We start from the raw sequence: 18,087 nt of genomic DNA on the forward strand, positions 1-18,087 counted from the left end.
CAACATTAACATATATATTTTTTAGACTAGATTATGAGATTGACCTACAATTGTTTTAACTTGTTGTTTATAAGATTTACTTATAACTTTTTAATAATGGTATCAGAAACAACATTTTATTCCAATCTTATATGATTGATTATTTTATGACAGTCTTAAATGTAACTATTATTTTTAAAGTTGTTCATAGTGCTGATGATGCCCGTTAAGAAGGGCGAAACATGTTCACGATTTTTCAATTATTTATGATCATTTAAACACAATAGTGGTAATTGCCTGGGTTTTGCTGACGATTTAGCATTACTAGCAGGGGACATAAAAGAAGCAAAAACCCAGATATCAGAACTTCAAAACATTGCAAATAAAATTGGCCTCAAAATATCATTTGAAAAAACAGAAATTATGCCCCAAAAACCAACACAGCTAAAAGAAGTCACCATAAATGGTAATAAAATCAAAATAGTAACTCAGTTTAAATATCTTGGAGAAGTAATAACACATAACTTAAATGAAAAAATCTCAATCCAAGTAAGAACAAACAGATTAGCTAAAGCACAAAAATTAACATGGGATATCTACAAAAAGAAATGTCTATCAATAAATACAAAAATAAAACACTACAACACAGTTATAAAACCGGAAGCTACATATGCAGCAGAAACACTCTTTTACCTGAATAAACAATCAAAGACTGACAGACTTCAGAAAATTGAAAGGAGGATTGGAAGAACCTGTATCAACAAAAAATATCAGAAAGATGGACAGTGGCGATTAATACCTAACAAAGTCGTGTACAAAGAGCTAGAACCCATTACAGATACTATGCGTAAGAGGAGACTGGGATTCTTTGGACATATCATGAGGATGCAGGACTCGAGACTTCTGAAACAACTAGTACAACACAATCTCGTCTCAAAAAATACCACAACAGGATGTAAATGGATCAGAGAAGTAAGAGAGGATCTGAAGGAAATAGGCCTTACAACAGAAGACACCAAAAATAAGATAAAATTGAATACAAAACTCAAGAATACAAACCTCCGCTTTACCCTTACACAAAACAAACCAACAACACGCACATTTTCAACTGAGGAAAGGGCACGAAGATCGGAGCGTCTGAAGAAGTACTGGGAGGACCGCAAAGCCCGAACAATCCCTTCAAAGAGACCTGAACGACGGACTGACTAAAGTGATCCTATGTGGTCATAAAAGAAGAAGAAGAAGAAGAAGTGGTAATTGTATGTATTGACTAGGTTGACATTAAACAAATATTTTTTTAAAATTATATGTAATGAATGAGTCTTCGGCGTAGGCCAAGAGTTCAAACCCCCACTCATACCTTTAATAATTTTATTACCATTATAGTCAATGTAGTTTTTGTCTTACAGACGTCCTTATAAAACAAAAGAAGTGGATAAGTATCTATGCCCATCATCCTGTGGGCTAGTTTCATAACTTACTCGGCCCAAGGCACAGAGGAAAGTAATGTGAAAGACAATATTTTGAAGTGGAAGATAAGCCTGTCCCCTTACACAAAATAGAGAGTAAAAAACAAAGCATAACAAAGAGGCATACAGACCTAATTCAAATTTGTAGCTGAAATTCAATTTTGCCAACTTTAACTCATGCTGAGGCATGAAACAGTAAGAATAAAGAAATCTATATTGCCCACATATTATTATGTCATCTTTTTTGTAACTGATCAAAGTAGTGAAGATGTGCAACAGAGATAAATAAGATCTCCTTGAGTGAATACTTTGAATATACAGTGAAACTCTGTTAAGAAGTTTTTCAAGGGACTCAAAAAAAAAAAAAAAACTTAAGCAGGAATGTTCTTAAAAGGGGCACAGCCAACAGATTTCCCTGTTTGTGAACAATACTGAAATAGGCCGATATATAAGAGCTGTTAAAAGAAAGTCACAATATAAAAATTTGATTATCATGACAATATTTTTAGAGAAAGTAAAATAATTGAACATACCGTATTATAAATATATTTGATAAAAGAAGGGAACATATTATATAAAACCTTGCACAAGAGATAAGAAGAAATACTGAGAACATTAAAACGGTAAATGGGAACTATACATAATGTAAATTCTGTACTGCATTAGACATAAATACATTTTCAAACACAAAAGTCTAGGCTCCTACTTGGAAATGAAATTGTCCAGGGTTGACTGTTTCAGGTTTTTACTGCTTTCTTGAAGTATAAACCTCTCCATTTCCCACATTGCCTTTGTGTGTTCTGGCTCCCCATTTTCACATCTAATGCCTGCATATACTCTTTAAATAGGGAACTTGTCATCCAAGCTGACTTGTTGCTGGTGTACTTGCACGGTAAACTCCTGACATTTTTTAAACAACGTGGCTTCCTAGACTTCCCTATCATCAGTTGAGGTAGTTTTTCAGTTCCTTCCATATTAGCACCAACCAATACCGTAACTCGCAATTTACTTAATTTTACCCCGTGCCAAGATTCTCCCTTCAAAAGTAGACACATATCCAGAATAAGCTGGTAAAAAAGTGCAAATTCATCGAGATTAAAAATGTTGAAAGGTTTGCTTATTTTAGCAGGCAGAACCATTTCCTTCCACGCTTCCTTTTTCTCCGCACTTACACACTCTGCTTCGCCACAAATTGTAAACGATGCCGGCTCGATTTTTGAAGCGGTCCAGCTACCCGTTCAACGCGGTAAAAGGTACCCTTAATTTGCATGCAGCTTTCTCCTGCACAATAGTCCCACTGAAAGGTCTGTTTAAACTTCGCTGCCATTTAAACCATATTAGCAGAGCTTGTTCTATTTCATCGTACTTTTCATATTTAATTTCCTTGCAATTTGCTGAAGTATTCCCCGCAGAAGCAAAGATCTCTTCTTTCTTTACTATAATGCCGTTCAAAGTAGACGGTGGCATCCCCAGCTCCTTTGCCAAAGCAACACGGGAAAGTGTAGATGACTCCATTTTCCTTATAATCTCCACTTTGTCTTTTATTGTTTGTGCCTTTCGCTTGATCTCTTTCCTCTGAGTTCCGCTCATTTTCACTTATAACGTTTGTACGTTGATATTACAAGTACAACTAACTTCACCGACTCCTATTCATACTAATTACGATGCTACACTATGCTTGGGAATCCGTAGCTTAGGCTTACAAGACGCAAAGACAAGACGTTTACTACAGTTTGTTAGCATGTGCTTTCTATCTTCCTCACACCCCCGACACCTGCTTCAAGGATAACGGCACCAATTGGGAAATCTGGCAACTTATTCTTAGAGATTTTTAGAACCTAGGCCAAAATCGCCCCGGCATTCCTACTGGTTGTCATGGCAACGGGCGTAGTTTCTGGCTGTTTCGCAAGTACCACATGGCCAAGCCAGTATTGAGTTTATTTTCCCGCTTCAATCCTCTTCATGCTATAGGTAATGAAGAAAAGAAACGCAGGTTCGAAGTTGCAGAAATTAGTGCATGGAAAAGTATGTGGCGTATTACGTGGGAGTGATAAAAGGCGCAGTAGCAACGCTACCACATCTAAACGTAAACAGTTTCTTTCCCAGCGAGAATTTTATTTCATGTCTCCTCATCCTTGTGCTACATTCTAATAATGCGATGTAATAATTACGAGTGACATGATAATACAATGTTTAGCTCGTATAATGGTAAAATTAAAAATAACTTTAAATTTTATGCCAACACGTGGTAGTGCAATGCCTCTGTGTGCCTCCCACCAAGACCCAGTTGGCTATCAACATTCGTTCAACTTCGTAGACGATCGGGATCTTTCGGCCGGCTGTTTGGCGGCAAGTGTATTAGCTGGCAAGTCAGCTGTTTCCTGCATAGAGTCGGGATCTCGGGAAGTTGTTTTTGTTCACCTCACTAATAATGGACACGGAAAATCTTATCAGTTTAGTTCAAAAACGTAATTTCCTCTACGACAAGACCCATAAGTATTATTGCAACAACAACGTAAGAGAGAATGCCTAGAAGGAAATAAGCAAGGGAATGAAAAATCAAACAGGTTAGAATATTCAATTTTGTGGTAGATTAACAGTAATGTTGTGGACAAATACACTTTACTGTTTTTAATTAATGTTTAGGCCACCTCGATTAATGACCTCACCCTGTCGTGGCCCATAAATTACTGCATTAAAGTTTTATCAAACCATCCATTGAGTGCTTTATGTTTCCTACGTAGAATCCCGTTTGATTCTATTACACTAGATGGAACGGTGGAGTGGAAATTTCTCTTGAGTTATTTGTTTGTTTTAATCTTGTCAATCTTATGTTAATTTTAAGGACACTTCCTCTAAAGCATTACTTTGTCAATTTTATACATTTTTCATCTAAACAGTGTTATGTGGCTGAAGATGTTGATAATATACGAAACATGTACCACTTTTGACCATTAAAAATTGCCTTAAGCAATCATTGTATCGACTAGGTGGAAAATAAATACTTAATTGTGAATCTGATGGGTTCGATTCGATTCCACAAGGTGAGAGTGAGCATCTGGTGTCCGTGTTGTCATAGCATGACGTCGTATGGCCTTGGCAAGCCCGCACAGGTTCCATGACACCAGAGACACACCGCAAGCACGCGAATGGTCTAACACAGGGTGTAACTTGCGTGGAGACTGGAGGGTTCTAACCATGGGCTGCTTTGGGTGGACATTTTCTATCTCAAGGGGCTCTAAAATCTGAACTGTTTAACTGGGAAATATATTTACAACAGAACATTTTAAATGGGAAAAATATACATATATCTTAATGCAACTGATCAAGGGACCAAGAATATCACACTTCTTAGGCAGGAAAACTTCTTATGCGGGAACTTCTTAACCGAGTTTCACTGTATCTGTGGCTTGGTTCTAAAAGGGCCAATGTCATTTTTTTAAATCGAAATTGAGATATTAATTTATACAAACGCATTGTATCCTGGCTTGCAATATGTTAAAAGGGCCAATATCTCTGAGAAGTACTAGACGAACAGTTAACGTTTAATTAAATAAGCCCTTGCCAATAATGTTAGACTGCCAATAAAGATTAGAGGCCTGGGAATTTTTAAAGAATACGATAGAAAAACTTAACGTTTAATTAGGTGATTTCCACAAAGAAAGTATAAAGTTATTTAAAGTTAGATGTTGAAAAATGTGTATGTTGGGTAATCAGCCCGAAGGCTGGTTTGATCCTCTGCAGCTTCGCCAACAGCTGTCATAAATAGCCTAGGCGTCACTGAAGAGGCGTACTAGGGAAACGAGGAGTGAGGTAGTTTCCCGTTGCTTTCCTCACCGAGCCAGCAGTTGCTCTTACATATCAGTCTGCCAAGCCCACTGAAATGTATGCACCAACTGACCCTATGAGCGATATTTTCACACCATTCATAACAGGGACTGGCTGCATAAGGAATGGTATTACCAGCATCACTCATACCTCAGTCACTTTCATATTGTCAAAGCCAAGGATGAGACTGTGACAGGTCAATGAAAGTAACAAATTTGATATAGCCCATACCAGAAGACATAGTGCACTGTAAACACTACATCTCGCCAGCAAAGGCAATTGTTGGAAAACTATAAGCAAAATTTCAATTGCACATAGCTCGAAAACAGGTTTTTTGACATTGGCCCTTTTAGAACCATGCCACTGATATATGAAAATATTCTATTGTTTAGGAAAATAACCTCTTGAATTATTATACTCAGAAAATTTTGGGAGGCAGTAAGGCATGTTGGTGTGTATTTTTCCTCACAAAGTAAATAAAAAATAAACTTTCTCTGTTCAGCATTCTATTCCATACCAGGGACTAGTACAACTTAAACATCAAAAATGGTATGCAAACCACCTACATGATACCATCTTAGAAGGTATGCAACTCTATAACTGATGAGAGTGAAATCATGCTCGAGGAAGAGGGAAGGATGGTAAACGGAAATGGTAACTGTCATAAAGCACCAGGAAGAGAGGAAATTAGTCCTGAAATGATGAAATATAGTGGAAAAGCAGGGTAGAAATGGCTTCACAGAGCACTACAATTAGCATGGAATCTGAGTAAGGTACCTTCTGATTAGACAAACACAGTAAATGCACCTATCTTTGAGCAGGGGAACAGAAAGGACTGCAACAACTATCAAGGCATTTCAGTGATTGGTATACCAGGCAAGGTGTTCTCAGCATTTTGGAAAGGGACTGCAGTCAATAGTGGAGAGTAACTTGGATGTAAACCAGTGTGGTTCAAGACCAAAGAGACTGGATTTTCAGTATGCTTGAAGTGGTTGAATAATACTATGAAAGGAACAGATAGGTATATTTCATAGATCTAGAAAAAGCATATGCCACAGTATCAAAGGTAAAGATATTAGCAATACTGGGGGAATATGGATTAGGGGTAGGTTATCGCAGGCAATCAGAGGCATTTAAGTTGACAATTGGGCCCCAGTGAGACTTGATGGTAAAATGAGTTCTTGGTTCAAAGTAGTTACAGGTGTTAGATAAGGCTGTAATATTTCACCTTTGTCGTTCAAAGTTTATATGGATCATCAACTGAAAGGTATTAAGTGGCAAGGAGGGAGTTTAGACTATGCTGATGACTCAGTCTTAATGGCAGACAGCACTGAAAGCCTACAGTTTAATGTCTTGGAGCTCAAAAAGTGCAGTGAACATGATACAAAAATTAGTATTTTCATGACTATGTCAATAGAGAAAAAAGCTAAGAGGACTGAATGCCATGAAGGTAATACAAAACTGGAAAAGGTGGATCATTCCAAGTAATTAGTATGTGTATTCTTCCAAAGGTGTGGAACTAAATGAGGCCACAGAGAGGATTGTGGAGGGGTTAAGTTAATTCACAGAGGCTTACAGACCGAATGCTGAAAGGTATAACACACAATAAGAATGTTAGATGAATGGATGTATGTACATATGTGTTGTTATATTTCCAATATCAGAAATATATTTAAGCAGAAATAAGTAACGGAAGTGAATGCCTAACCAGCTGCTACATAAAGCCAGCTGTCAAAGTAGGCTTGTTAGGCATGTTACACGTTTTACTTTATAATGTAATCTATTCATATTATAAACATAACTCCAAGAAAAGACAGCAACAGTAGATGGTAATATATTTGCACAGAAACCAGAGAGAAATATGATTTTTTTTAAATTTTATTTATGTCACATTGACGACACAGATAGGTCTTATGGCGACAATGGGATAGGAAAGGCCTTGGATAGGGAAGGAAGCGGCCATGGCCTTAAGGTACATGGTGTGAAAATGGGAAACCACGGAAAACCATCTTCAGGGCTGTCGACAGTGGGGTTCAAACCCACTATCTCCCAGATGCAAGCTCACAGCTGCACGCCCTTAACCGCACGGCCAACTCGCCTGGTAAATAAGATTTGAAAATATTTTATTATTTAGGTGTGATCCCTATGAATGAGGAATACAGGTTTGAAAATTATTTAATTAAATATTTCTCTGTTCTAAGGTGTTTTGACATATTTTGGTACTCTTGATACTGAAATACTGTACATCAAGTCATTATACAAACAAGAAGAAATTATTTCTTTCACGTGCAATTTTGAAATTTACTTAAATCAACACACACATTATCAACAAATATTAGGAGTTAAATTGACTTACAGTTTAAACAAATATTTTACAGGTTTAAGTACAGGATTATTAGAGTGTGAATGTTTCCAGAAACAATTTAATTCTCAAAATATTTTAATGACTCAATGACTTTAAGTAGGTACAGTGTAAATCTTGTGATAATCACAGATATTGCACTGAATATAATCAAAACTTTCAAGGGTTTACAACTTCTGAACTTCAGTCTATAAGTCTCAGTGCATTAACTATGCACCTCCATAAATCTCTATTTGCAACTGGATCTGTGGTCTTGTTTAATTCTACACCTGTTATCTTACAATAATTAAAAACTGAGTGTAAACATTGTCTTCTTGGTCTTCCTCTGCTTCTCTTAACCTCCATGGTAGAGTCCCTTATTTTAATAGTAATCAATAATTTACAAATTACTTAAATAGATCAAATCCTCAGATGTAAAAGCTTCCCTTAAAGCACCAACTCAACTTTTTCAAGCAATCTGCCCATTCGCAACCTTTTCTTTTTGCCACACAGGCATTAGCACTTTCAAGATTAGCAGACTCTTCCTATTCATTAATGAAGACCACTTTTCCCACAACCATCAATAAAATTCTTCAATTTCGGAGCAGTATGTGACAATGGTAATTGTTTCACCAAGAGGAAAGAACTTATGGACAATACCCAGTGCTATCAACCACACTAACAGAATCTTGGTGTGTGGTCTTCCGTTTTGTAAGAGTTTGAGGATTTCACCAAGATCCAACCACTGTCCAGTTTACTTGGTATAATACTACAGGATCTAATTTTCATTACACATCACAAGTATGATTGAGCAGGAACTCATTCTAGTGATTTGCCAAAACGTTACAGCAAATGTCCACCAGCTGCTGATAGTGATCTCCATACTTTCATCTTTCCTTATTTGCTGTAGATGGCTGAATGTAGTTGGAGTGAAAACAAACTACTGTGCAAGTTCTCTGACTGTAGTGCATGGCCACACCTTGGTGGAGTTATGGACAAACCTCTTCATGAACAATGAAAATTCTGTCAGCAAAACAGTCTTAAGGCAGGTTCTCCAGTATTTACCTAGTATAGAAATGTATGTATGTCTGTACACTATCTGATCAAAAGTACCCAGACATTTGTGTATACAGGTAAACTACAGCCTAGATGTCACTATGATTGCTGCTGTTGCTATAAAAGGCAGTTGAAGGCCCAGTGTTGTTCAGTGCTACAAGATACCTGCAGAGTGAGTGGAGCAAGGGAGCTTAACGACTTCAAATATGGAACAACCATTGGTCGTTATAACAGAAAGCAATCAGCTAGCGGCATTTCCACCTTTCTCAAGTTGTCTAAGTCGACTGTCAGTGACATTTATGTGAAATGAAAACTGAAAGGCACGATCAAAACAAAACCACAGATGAGTAGGATAGTGCGTTGATAGACAAGCATCGTCGAGCATTAAAGAAGGTGGTAAGAGAAAATGCACGACATCGTGGGATACCATCACCCGTGAATTTTGCAGAGCCCTTAAATATGCAGCAAGCACCATGACTGTGCGCCAGGAAATAAGAGGACCTGGGATTCGAAATGCAGACATCCACCCATAAATCACACATTTGAGGGCTAGTGCCAAATGGTACATTAAGTTGTGTAAAGATGACTAGATGACTAGAGAACCATAATTTGGAGTGATGAATTATGCCATACCAAGTAGCAATCAGATGGAAGGGTTCAGATGCGGCAAATGCTACAATACTGTTCATAAGTGGTTCGTGGACAAGAAGGTTCTGGAAACAGACTGGCCAGCCTAAAAGCCTAACCTAAATCCTACTGAACATATCAGGGGTGAACTAGAATGAGGACTTCGTTCCAGACCCCCAATGACTTACATCATTAACCCCTCAGCATCGCAGCCATTTAAAGAGCTTCCTACCCCGCGGCCGGATGAGATTTCAACTACGCGCGACTGAAATACATTGATTCACTTACAACGTTACTACAAGTATAAGAGTAGCCCGATATTCACGAAACTTGGAATTCCTTATGACAGAACTAAGTACGTGCAGATAATTACATAATTGTTTCACATTTCCTTAGTAATTTAGTTCCGAGTGATAGAGTTCGAAGCACTCTTGGAGACAGGGGCCCAAGTCACACTCCAGGCAGCAGTACACTGATGTCTTCTTTTCGTCGTGTTTTTAACACACGATACAACGTCTCTAAGGTTTGGATTTCTCACTCTTCGGTGCTAATTTCCTGATAAAATGTCTTTTCTGCAACCTTGGAACTGTATTATCTGATGCGCGCCGGCCTTGAATATTTCTTTCCCCGCCCGAGCGAGCGTATTTTGTAAACAAACCTTTCAACAGCTGCTCCGATAACGTACCCCTTATTGCTCAATATTTGTCTCTGTGACATGTGTAAATATTATTAGAGAATTTAGGAATCATAATCCACTGTTGAAAACTTCCCTTTCACCTGTATAATTATCTATAGTCTCCTACACGAAATTTCCAAGTACTGTTTCCTCCTCATCGTCACTCTCATCATTTACCACTGCCACATCATCTATTTCATTATCAGTGCTGCTAATACTGTCACTACTACTTCCGACTAAACGTTCATCTGAATTATACAATATTCCAAGCACGTTACTGTCAGTCAAACCACGGCTGAGCGCGGCGCGCCACACGGACTGATAAAGCTGCGGTGAGACCGAAAGCAGCAGGACGAAACTGAATGAGGGGAATAACACTTACTGTATGCGGAACAAACCAACTCGATACATATTTCAGATAAAAGGTCGAGACATAGTCTTTCAAGCGAGATATATACCATGAACAACTGGCTGTCGTATCGTATGACAGAAAGCAGCACTTGCTGATGCCTACACAGAGCGCTCGTGGAGAGTTACGAAAATATTACAAGCTGAGAAATAAAGACAAATATAATAAATAAACCACACTCCCAATGTACAAATAGAGCAAAGAATATCACGCGAAAAGACAAACTTCTCAGACCATAATTTCTTTATTTTCTTCTGTGGGAAAGAATGAATCAAACAGACTTTAAAAAAGCAGAGATTAGTGCTCAGACTTACTTGACAAATAATTAACCTTGCAAAAACAACTACATTATAACGATTTTCAATTCTTATTTACAACACTGATAAACCTAAAAATGTCTTCTTGGAAACAAAACAATTTGCATATCAATAACTACAAAACTCTTCGCGCTATAGTCGTAAATGTGAAACCATGTATGGGTCTATACGACGTATAGAGGTCGGCGGCTACGGAAGAAAAGGGGGTCTATACCACGTATAGAGGTCGGCGCTGAGGGGTTAAATATATTTGCTGAAGAAAGAATGGTTTGTCATTTCCCCAGTAAAGTTCTGACATTTCTGACACCTAGCAGTCTATTCTGCATACAATTTGAGCTGTAATAAAGGCCAAGGGTGGAGACCACTCCATATTAATGTCCACCACTGGGTAGTAGATCCAAGGAACACAATTTGAGAACTGTTCTGAATAGATGTCTGGATATTTTAATCAGACAGTGTATGTACGTACATTCCATATATATGCATGTAGAGTCCTCAGCCCGAAGGTTGATTGGATCCACAACATGTCCACTATCAGCTGTCATAGATAGCCTAGGCATCAATGAAGTGGCATACAACAGAAATGAGGAGCAAGGTAGATTTCACCTCCCTTTCCTCATTGAGGCAGAATGAGTTGTTCAATATTAGTTTGGCAAGCACATTAACATGTTTTCCACTAAGCCAGTACTGTAAAATTTATTTACAACATTGTGAATTGTTTTAGAAGATGGCACTTCACTAGGAAAGTTACGAACAAATTCAACATGCACCTGATGAGCTGATATGTATTTCAAATACTTTTTACATACAAAGATGCACTGCTGTAATGAAAGCATCTTTGCAAATGAACAATCCAGGGATTCGACCTTCGAATGAGCACTTGCCATCTAAGACAATTAGACAACTGAACCGGTGCTATCGTGCACTCGTCAGCAGAAAAGGAAAATGCCTTGTCATCGGTCAAGAGTTAAAAATAAAGCCCTGCACAAATTCACCTTTTAGAAAGTTATTGATCAGTATCACACTTAAAATGTTCAAGAAAAGTAACTGTACAAAAAGTAAAACTATTTGGAGCCTCAAGAAATGTATTTTAACTTACCCCTCTTCCAAGGAACTGCAGAACAGGTATGACATTTTCATTAGCGATTGACTGCAACACTCTTGGCGTACCATACATTGCTGCTAAACAGCTTGACATCGAGGAGACATACAAGCCAGCCAAGAGCAAGACTTCTGCAATGACAAGAGATATTTGTAAAAACAACACAAAAACAACAGTGCAGCCTCAGCTACCAAGTACAGGTATTTTAATTCAACACCATTTAGGCTGCCTGGGCATCAATTTTAACATTCTGGTATACTCTACTAGATGGCAGAATAAACCACTTCTCGCCTGGGTTATCTGAGTCTGAGTTTTAATCAATTTTCTGCAGGTAAACACCAAATGTATCACCAGAGATCTTTTACATGCTAACATTATACAGCAGGGATGCCCAACGTATGGCCTGCAAAGACATTTTATGTGGCCCCCAGGCTGAGTTTTTATAATGTGCTTAAGTTTCAGTTTATGTTTTTCATAGGTACCAAAAAACATACTTAATAACAACTTTGCTGTAATTTACGGAGAAAGGAAATGAAGAGAAAAGGAGATAAAGAAAAATCTCTGAATTATTTGTAGATTTCTTCTTGATGTGATTTTTCTTTTACTGGGCTGAAGGAAAGTTCTAAGATGCAGGTAAGGATTAGACTTCCTTAATTTATTTCTTAGAATTACATCTGCAGATTTCCCTGGAGCATGGAAGACCTGCTGCACTCCACGGGGGATTTTATAGGTACGGTTATCTTGGGAGATCCACAGGAAATGGCCAGTTTACACCCAAGAAGTGCTTTGGGAGGTTCATTGCAGTTTACTACTTTAAACTAACATTCTTATGAACTACCGATATTTAAAGTCATTTTAATAGTTTATCTGCAAAAGAAAATGTCCCTTTCCATAGAAAAGTAGAGAGTGGGCACAGTGTTTTTAAAGAAAAAGGGACTGGTGACTATTTTTGTATTGAGGACAGTGGAAAAGTAATGTCTCTGATATGCAAGGAAAATATTTCAGTTTTTAAAGAATAAAACATCTGACAGCATTATGATTCTAAGCACAGATCTATATATAATAAGTACAGCGGAGTATTACGGAAGGCATGTTGAATATAAGACCAAGTGTGAGGACTAGGCCATTATAGCATGGTAGTTTGTGGTCCCGCCACTGCAAGCAGTGCAAGCGATTATATCGAATATGTCCTCCAGTAGTTCCGGCAAGCCGGGTATAGAAAAATGCAGGGGATGTTACTGTGCAAGATATTTCAGTGAAGAATTTCAATTTTCTTTGCTTTCAGTTTCTAAACTCAGTTCATTGTGTGTTGTGTACTTCAAGCATGTAACTTATGTGGCTTCATTAATTTAATAGTTCAGCATGCTGTACTGTTTTGTGCCTGGCTGTAACTCAGACTATGGAAGAATAGTTGATGATATGCGAATTTTTTCACCATCGAAGGTTAGAAATCAATTTGATAAATGGGCCAGAGCTATACCACGGAAGGATATTGAGTTAACGCATAATAGCAGAATTTGGTATAGTCATTTCTCTGATGATTTGATAGTAAAATCAGGTAATTTTATAGTGAATAGTGAGATGGAAATTACGTCCAGGAGCAAGTGACTCACATTTTCCCAAATTGCTGAAATACCTTTCAAGTGACATTAAGTCCCGTGAAACTCCCAACAAGAAAAAGAACCTCAATACCATCAGGAAAAGAAGAAAGAAGATTGAAGATGGGAGCAAATATAGCTGCAGTCCACACTAGTTATTGAGTTACACATTTATTAGCTGTAAAAGGGAAACCATTTTCTGATAGGGAGTTTGTGAAGAACTGGGTTTCTACTTAGATACTCACTTTCGTAGAGTTCCTGAGTAGCTCTTATCCATAGGGAGCTCTGATTGGTTCAATGAGTTTTATTTATTTTAATGTTTTAATTTTGAATATTTTATTTTTGCATAGCGATTCCACAAATCAGCCTCGTATCCTCATTTTCTTTTGGGTTTCTCAAAGCAGTTCTTTTCAGAACTATGTAAAGCAACTTTATGGACTTTGCAAACCTAAATTTTTATACCTTTTGTACTAATTGTAACTTTATCTCTTCATGTCTCTTGTTTGCTTGTTTCCTTTAAATGGGGTTAGCCAACAGTGTCAGGGAACGTTAAACTCCACATTAGGTCTCTTTGTCGTTGCTAAGGGTATTGAAGAGCGGGGGGGGGGGGGCACGCACGCACGCATGCGCGTGCAACTACAAGTGCTCGCCTTTGTAGTTTTCAATTTATGTAATATACAGTAATCAATTTAACCACAAAGAGAGTTGAATCCTCAATCCATACAATACAAAGATACTGCAAGTTAAAACCTTTTTAAATTACTTACGAATGGCAGATACTTTAGCAGCTATCATGAAATCATTCAGCAGTGTCGCACGCTGGCATGTAGAACCAAGGACCAAGACAAACAATAAATACAAGAAGGTGCTGAAAAAGAAAGCAAATACATACACAAAAAAATATTAATATACAATAATTAAAGAAAAACAAGAACTTTAAAGGTACTTTTATGCATGAGAAAAAATTAAGACCCACTCTACCAACTTGGCTTCACACATATCAAGAATGAATCTAAGAGGATAAAAAGAGGGATAATAAACAACCATAAATAATACAGGACTACACTACCCATTTCTACCTACATTATATTTTAAAAATAATTTCATGACTTTAAAGTACTGGAGAATATTTCCTTGATATAAATTCCCTTAGGGACCCTGAATTATTTGTCCCAAATGAGTAAATTTATTATGATAGCCTGGCAAGCTTCAACTTTGGCAAAAGAGACAAAGACTCTCATAGTGAATTGGCACTGCCGGTAGCTTCAAATAGCCCACATAGTGGCCTCCAGGCTACGCACTAGCCATGCGGCTTGACAGGTGTGCTATTTACCAACTGACTTGCCCAAATTAGTACACTGGCACGAAATGCTGGCAACAGGAATGAGTTAGCCTGAAAATGTATAATGTCCAATAACGGACCCATTATATAGGTATTATGAATGCAGTATTTTCTTGTCATAAAGATAGATTTCTGGCTTGCTCCTACATGAACAACAGAACATATTCAAATAAAAAAAGGACCGTCATAAGTCCAAAAGTAAATTTGAAAACATGTCCTAGGAATATTGAAATGAAACAATGAGATAAAATACAACACTGCTCCAAATAGCATGAAGGAACTGTGGAAACTGTGAATAATAATAATAATAATAATAATAATAATAATAATAATAATAATAATAATAATAATAATAATAATGATAATGATAATGATAATAATAATAATAATAATAATAATAATAATAATAATAATAATAATATTGATTTATTGGACATATCTCTGTACATATCACAGTGAAATGTTAGCACTGCATAATACAGTAAACCGCCTATCCTAAGCAAATCAATGACTTATCACAACTGCCTTGTGGTCTTCAGATACCTTAAGAATAGTGTAGATACTAAAAGGGGAAGTTCAAAGATAATTTCAAAGATAATTACAAACTCCATTACAATGAACGGAAGCTTGTTCATTTTCAATTTCATTTTTTATTCCCATCATGATAATTACAGTTCACTTTGGGAACTAGTGGAATTTTTTCACCACATACAAGATTTTTCCTGCAAAAAGAGTCACAGGAATCTCCTCAAAAAGGAAAAGGAGGAGAGAATAAAGCTAGTTTGTTACCTATTGTGCACTGCTACTTGAATGAAAAATGTTATTCCAATACAGAGGTTGAAAATTCTAATTTTTTTTTCCAACTTGCTTTACGTTGCACTGACACAGATAGGTCTTATGGAGACGAGATAGGAAAGGCCTAGGAGTGGGAAGGAAGCAGCCATGGCCTTAAGGTACAGCCCCAGCATTTGCCTGGTGTGAAAATGGGGAAACCATGGAAAACCATCTTCAGGGCCGCCGACAGTGGTATTCGAACCCACTATCTCCCGGATGCAAGCTCACACTTGCACACCACAGCCAACTCGCCCGGTGAATATTCTCGTAATTACTTGCATTATTTTCCCCCCTTGCATAATTTTCTCACCTTTAATTTTTAAACTGAAGGTTGTTAGCGATGCGTAAGAAAAAATAGGAGATATAATACGCACACTTTAAATTAACACTGATCACATTCATGCTGCAGCATGGGCGAGTTTTGTGAAAGCCATCACACGTTTGCTACTAGCGTAAACAAGAAGAACAGTTACAATGTACCAAGAAGACAGCCTTATTATTTCAGGGATTGATATCAGGCTAGTATCCAGAAAATAAAAGTACAACTGTTAAACAAAGTAACTGTATGAAGAAAAGATGAAATGCTACAGCTAAAGGTGCGAGAGATCACAAAGAAAAGCAAAAAAGGAACCTCACAGTTGAGAGTAAACAAGCTATTTGGTTTACGTCGCACCGACACAGATAGGTCTTATGGCAAAGACAGGATAGGAAAGGCCTAGGAATAGGAAAGAAGCGGCCGTGGCCTTAATTCAAGTACAGCCCCAGCATTTACCTGGTGTGAGAATGGGAAACCATGGAAAAACCATCTTCAGGGCTGCTGATAGTGGGGTTCTAACTCACTATCTCCTGGATGCGAGCTCACAGGTGCGTGCCCCTAACCGCACAGCCAACTCGCCCGGTGAGAATAAACAAAACTTTATTTCCTGTCAAGAATAATATTCTGCCGAGGTGGTATAGTGCTGATGTCTGCCATTCTGATGAAGCTAGAAAGCTGAAAAAGGTTGTTGGAGTTTAAGGAGAAATTAATGTAGAAGAACTCTGTCTGATGAGGAGAGATCTACTTAAAGATGGCAGTGTATGAAGATGTAGTGATTCCCCTTGTTCTTTTGTGTTTTCAGGGTTGTTATCTCCTCTTTCTGATGCTCTCTCTTTCCATGCTGACCTGTCATGCTGTTACCTATTATGAGTTCCTCTTCATGTCCCTACCATTCAATATATGTTTTGATTTGTCACTTGTTTGTTCCTTTCCTTATATTCATCAATTTAATTGATCAGGCTTACCCAGTGCCAATAGCTGCCAATGTCCCATTAGGTATGTCTCCTGAAGGATTACGCAGATCTCCACTCATGTTTATTCCAGCCATGATTCCAGTAACTGTTGGGAAGAATACTCCGAAGACTGTGAACCAGCTATAATTGTCATGGTAATCAGGAAAGGTGTTATTTACCAAGTTTCCACTCATCCAACCATCAAAGCCTTCCGCTAGAAAATGAACATAAAATATATTAGGGTGCAACAAGTGAGAAAGTACTGTATTTTATTTCATTCCTACTAACAGCAGTTGAATCATGTTGAAGAATACTAATTAATTTACAAGCTCTTAATTTCATCAAGTTTGAATCAAAGTGAATTGTCATCTTAAAATTTCCTAGCATCAAACCTATTCAGAGGACAATCAGAATATATATTTAATACTTTTCATGTGGCACAGCCAAAATGGCATCTTTAACATTTTGATGAGTGCGCACGACATATGCCGTGCAATAATGCCGGCCGCATCCGAGTATGTACTTGACCGGTAACCAACCTCTGGGGAGTAAGAAATTTTTTCTTTAAAAATTACAATGAACCTATTTAATACAACTTTGAGAGACTTTGAGACACATGAAAAGACAGTTTGGATCGAGAAAAGACTGTCATTTGAAAACTTTTTTAATATACCACCTTCACTAATATCTCTATTTAGTTCATCTCCATAGCATCACTTGTAATTTATGAAAGATTTTGCTAGTTGCTTTATGTCGCACCGACACAGATACGTCTTATGGCGACGATGGGACAGGGAAGGGCTAGGAGTGGGAAGGAAGCTGCCGTGGCCTTAATTAAGGTACAGCTCCAGCATTTGCCTGGTGTGAAAATGGGAAACCACAGAAAACCATTTTCAGGACTGCCGACAGTGGGGTTCGAACCTACTATCTCCCGAATACTGGATACTGGTCGCACTTAAGCGACTGCAGCTATCAAGCTCGGTTTTACAAAAGAAGAAACATTCACAGTTATATTCACGAAAACCAATAATATTTATAGCTACGAAGAGCACAAATAACTATCCACATCGGCAGCAATCTTAACACTGCTGTAACCTGTAGGCTAATGGCGCGCCAAACTCTTACACTGTAGGGAGCATACGCATTTCCATCAGAGACCACCGCCATACAGAACTAGGATTTGTTCAGCGACGCTATTCGAATAACTGAAAAAGTTACAAAAAATGCCGCCAGATATCAT

The 18,087-nt window shown here is 37.7% G+C and overlaps 1 protein-coding gene across 6 annotated transcripts in view; it reads right to left on the reverse strand.

Moving 5' to 3' along the window:
• LOC136878882 (solute carrier family 12 member 8) overlaps positions 1 to 18,087 on the reverse strand; it is a 108,804-nt gene that overhangs the window by 39,574 nt on the left and 51,143 nt on the right. For all 6 annotated transcript variants that reach the window (XM_068228842.1, XM_068228841.1, XM_068228843.1 and 3 more), the window contains exons 6-8: positions 16,860 to 17,061; positions 14,170 to 14,270; positions 11,802 to 11,935 (exon numbers count right to left, since the gene is read on the reverse strand). In XM_068228842.1, coding sequence (XP_068084943.1) covers positions 11,802 to 11,935; positions 14,170 to 14,270; positions 16,860 to 17,061 — 437 coding nt within the window. The remainder of the gene's footprint in view (positions 1 to 11,801; positions 11,936 to 14,169; positions 14,271 to 16,859; positions 17,062 to 18,087) is intronic.

The sequence above is a fragment of the Anabrus simplex genome, chromosome 8, assembly GCF_040414725.1.
Source record: "Anabrus simplex isolate iqAnaSimp1 chromosome 8, ASM4041472v1, whole genome shotgun sequence".
Lineage (NCBI taxonomy): Eukaryota > Metazoa > Arthropoda > Insecta > Orthoptera > Tettigoniidae > Anabrus > Anabrus simplex.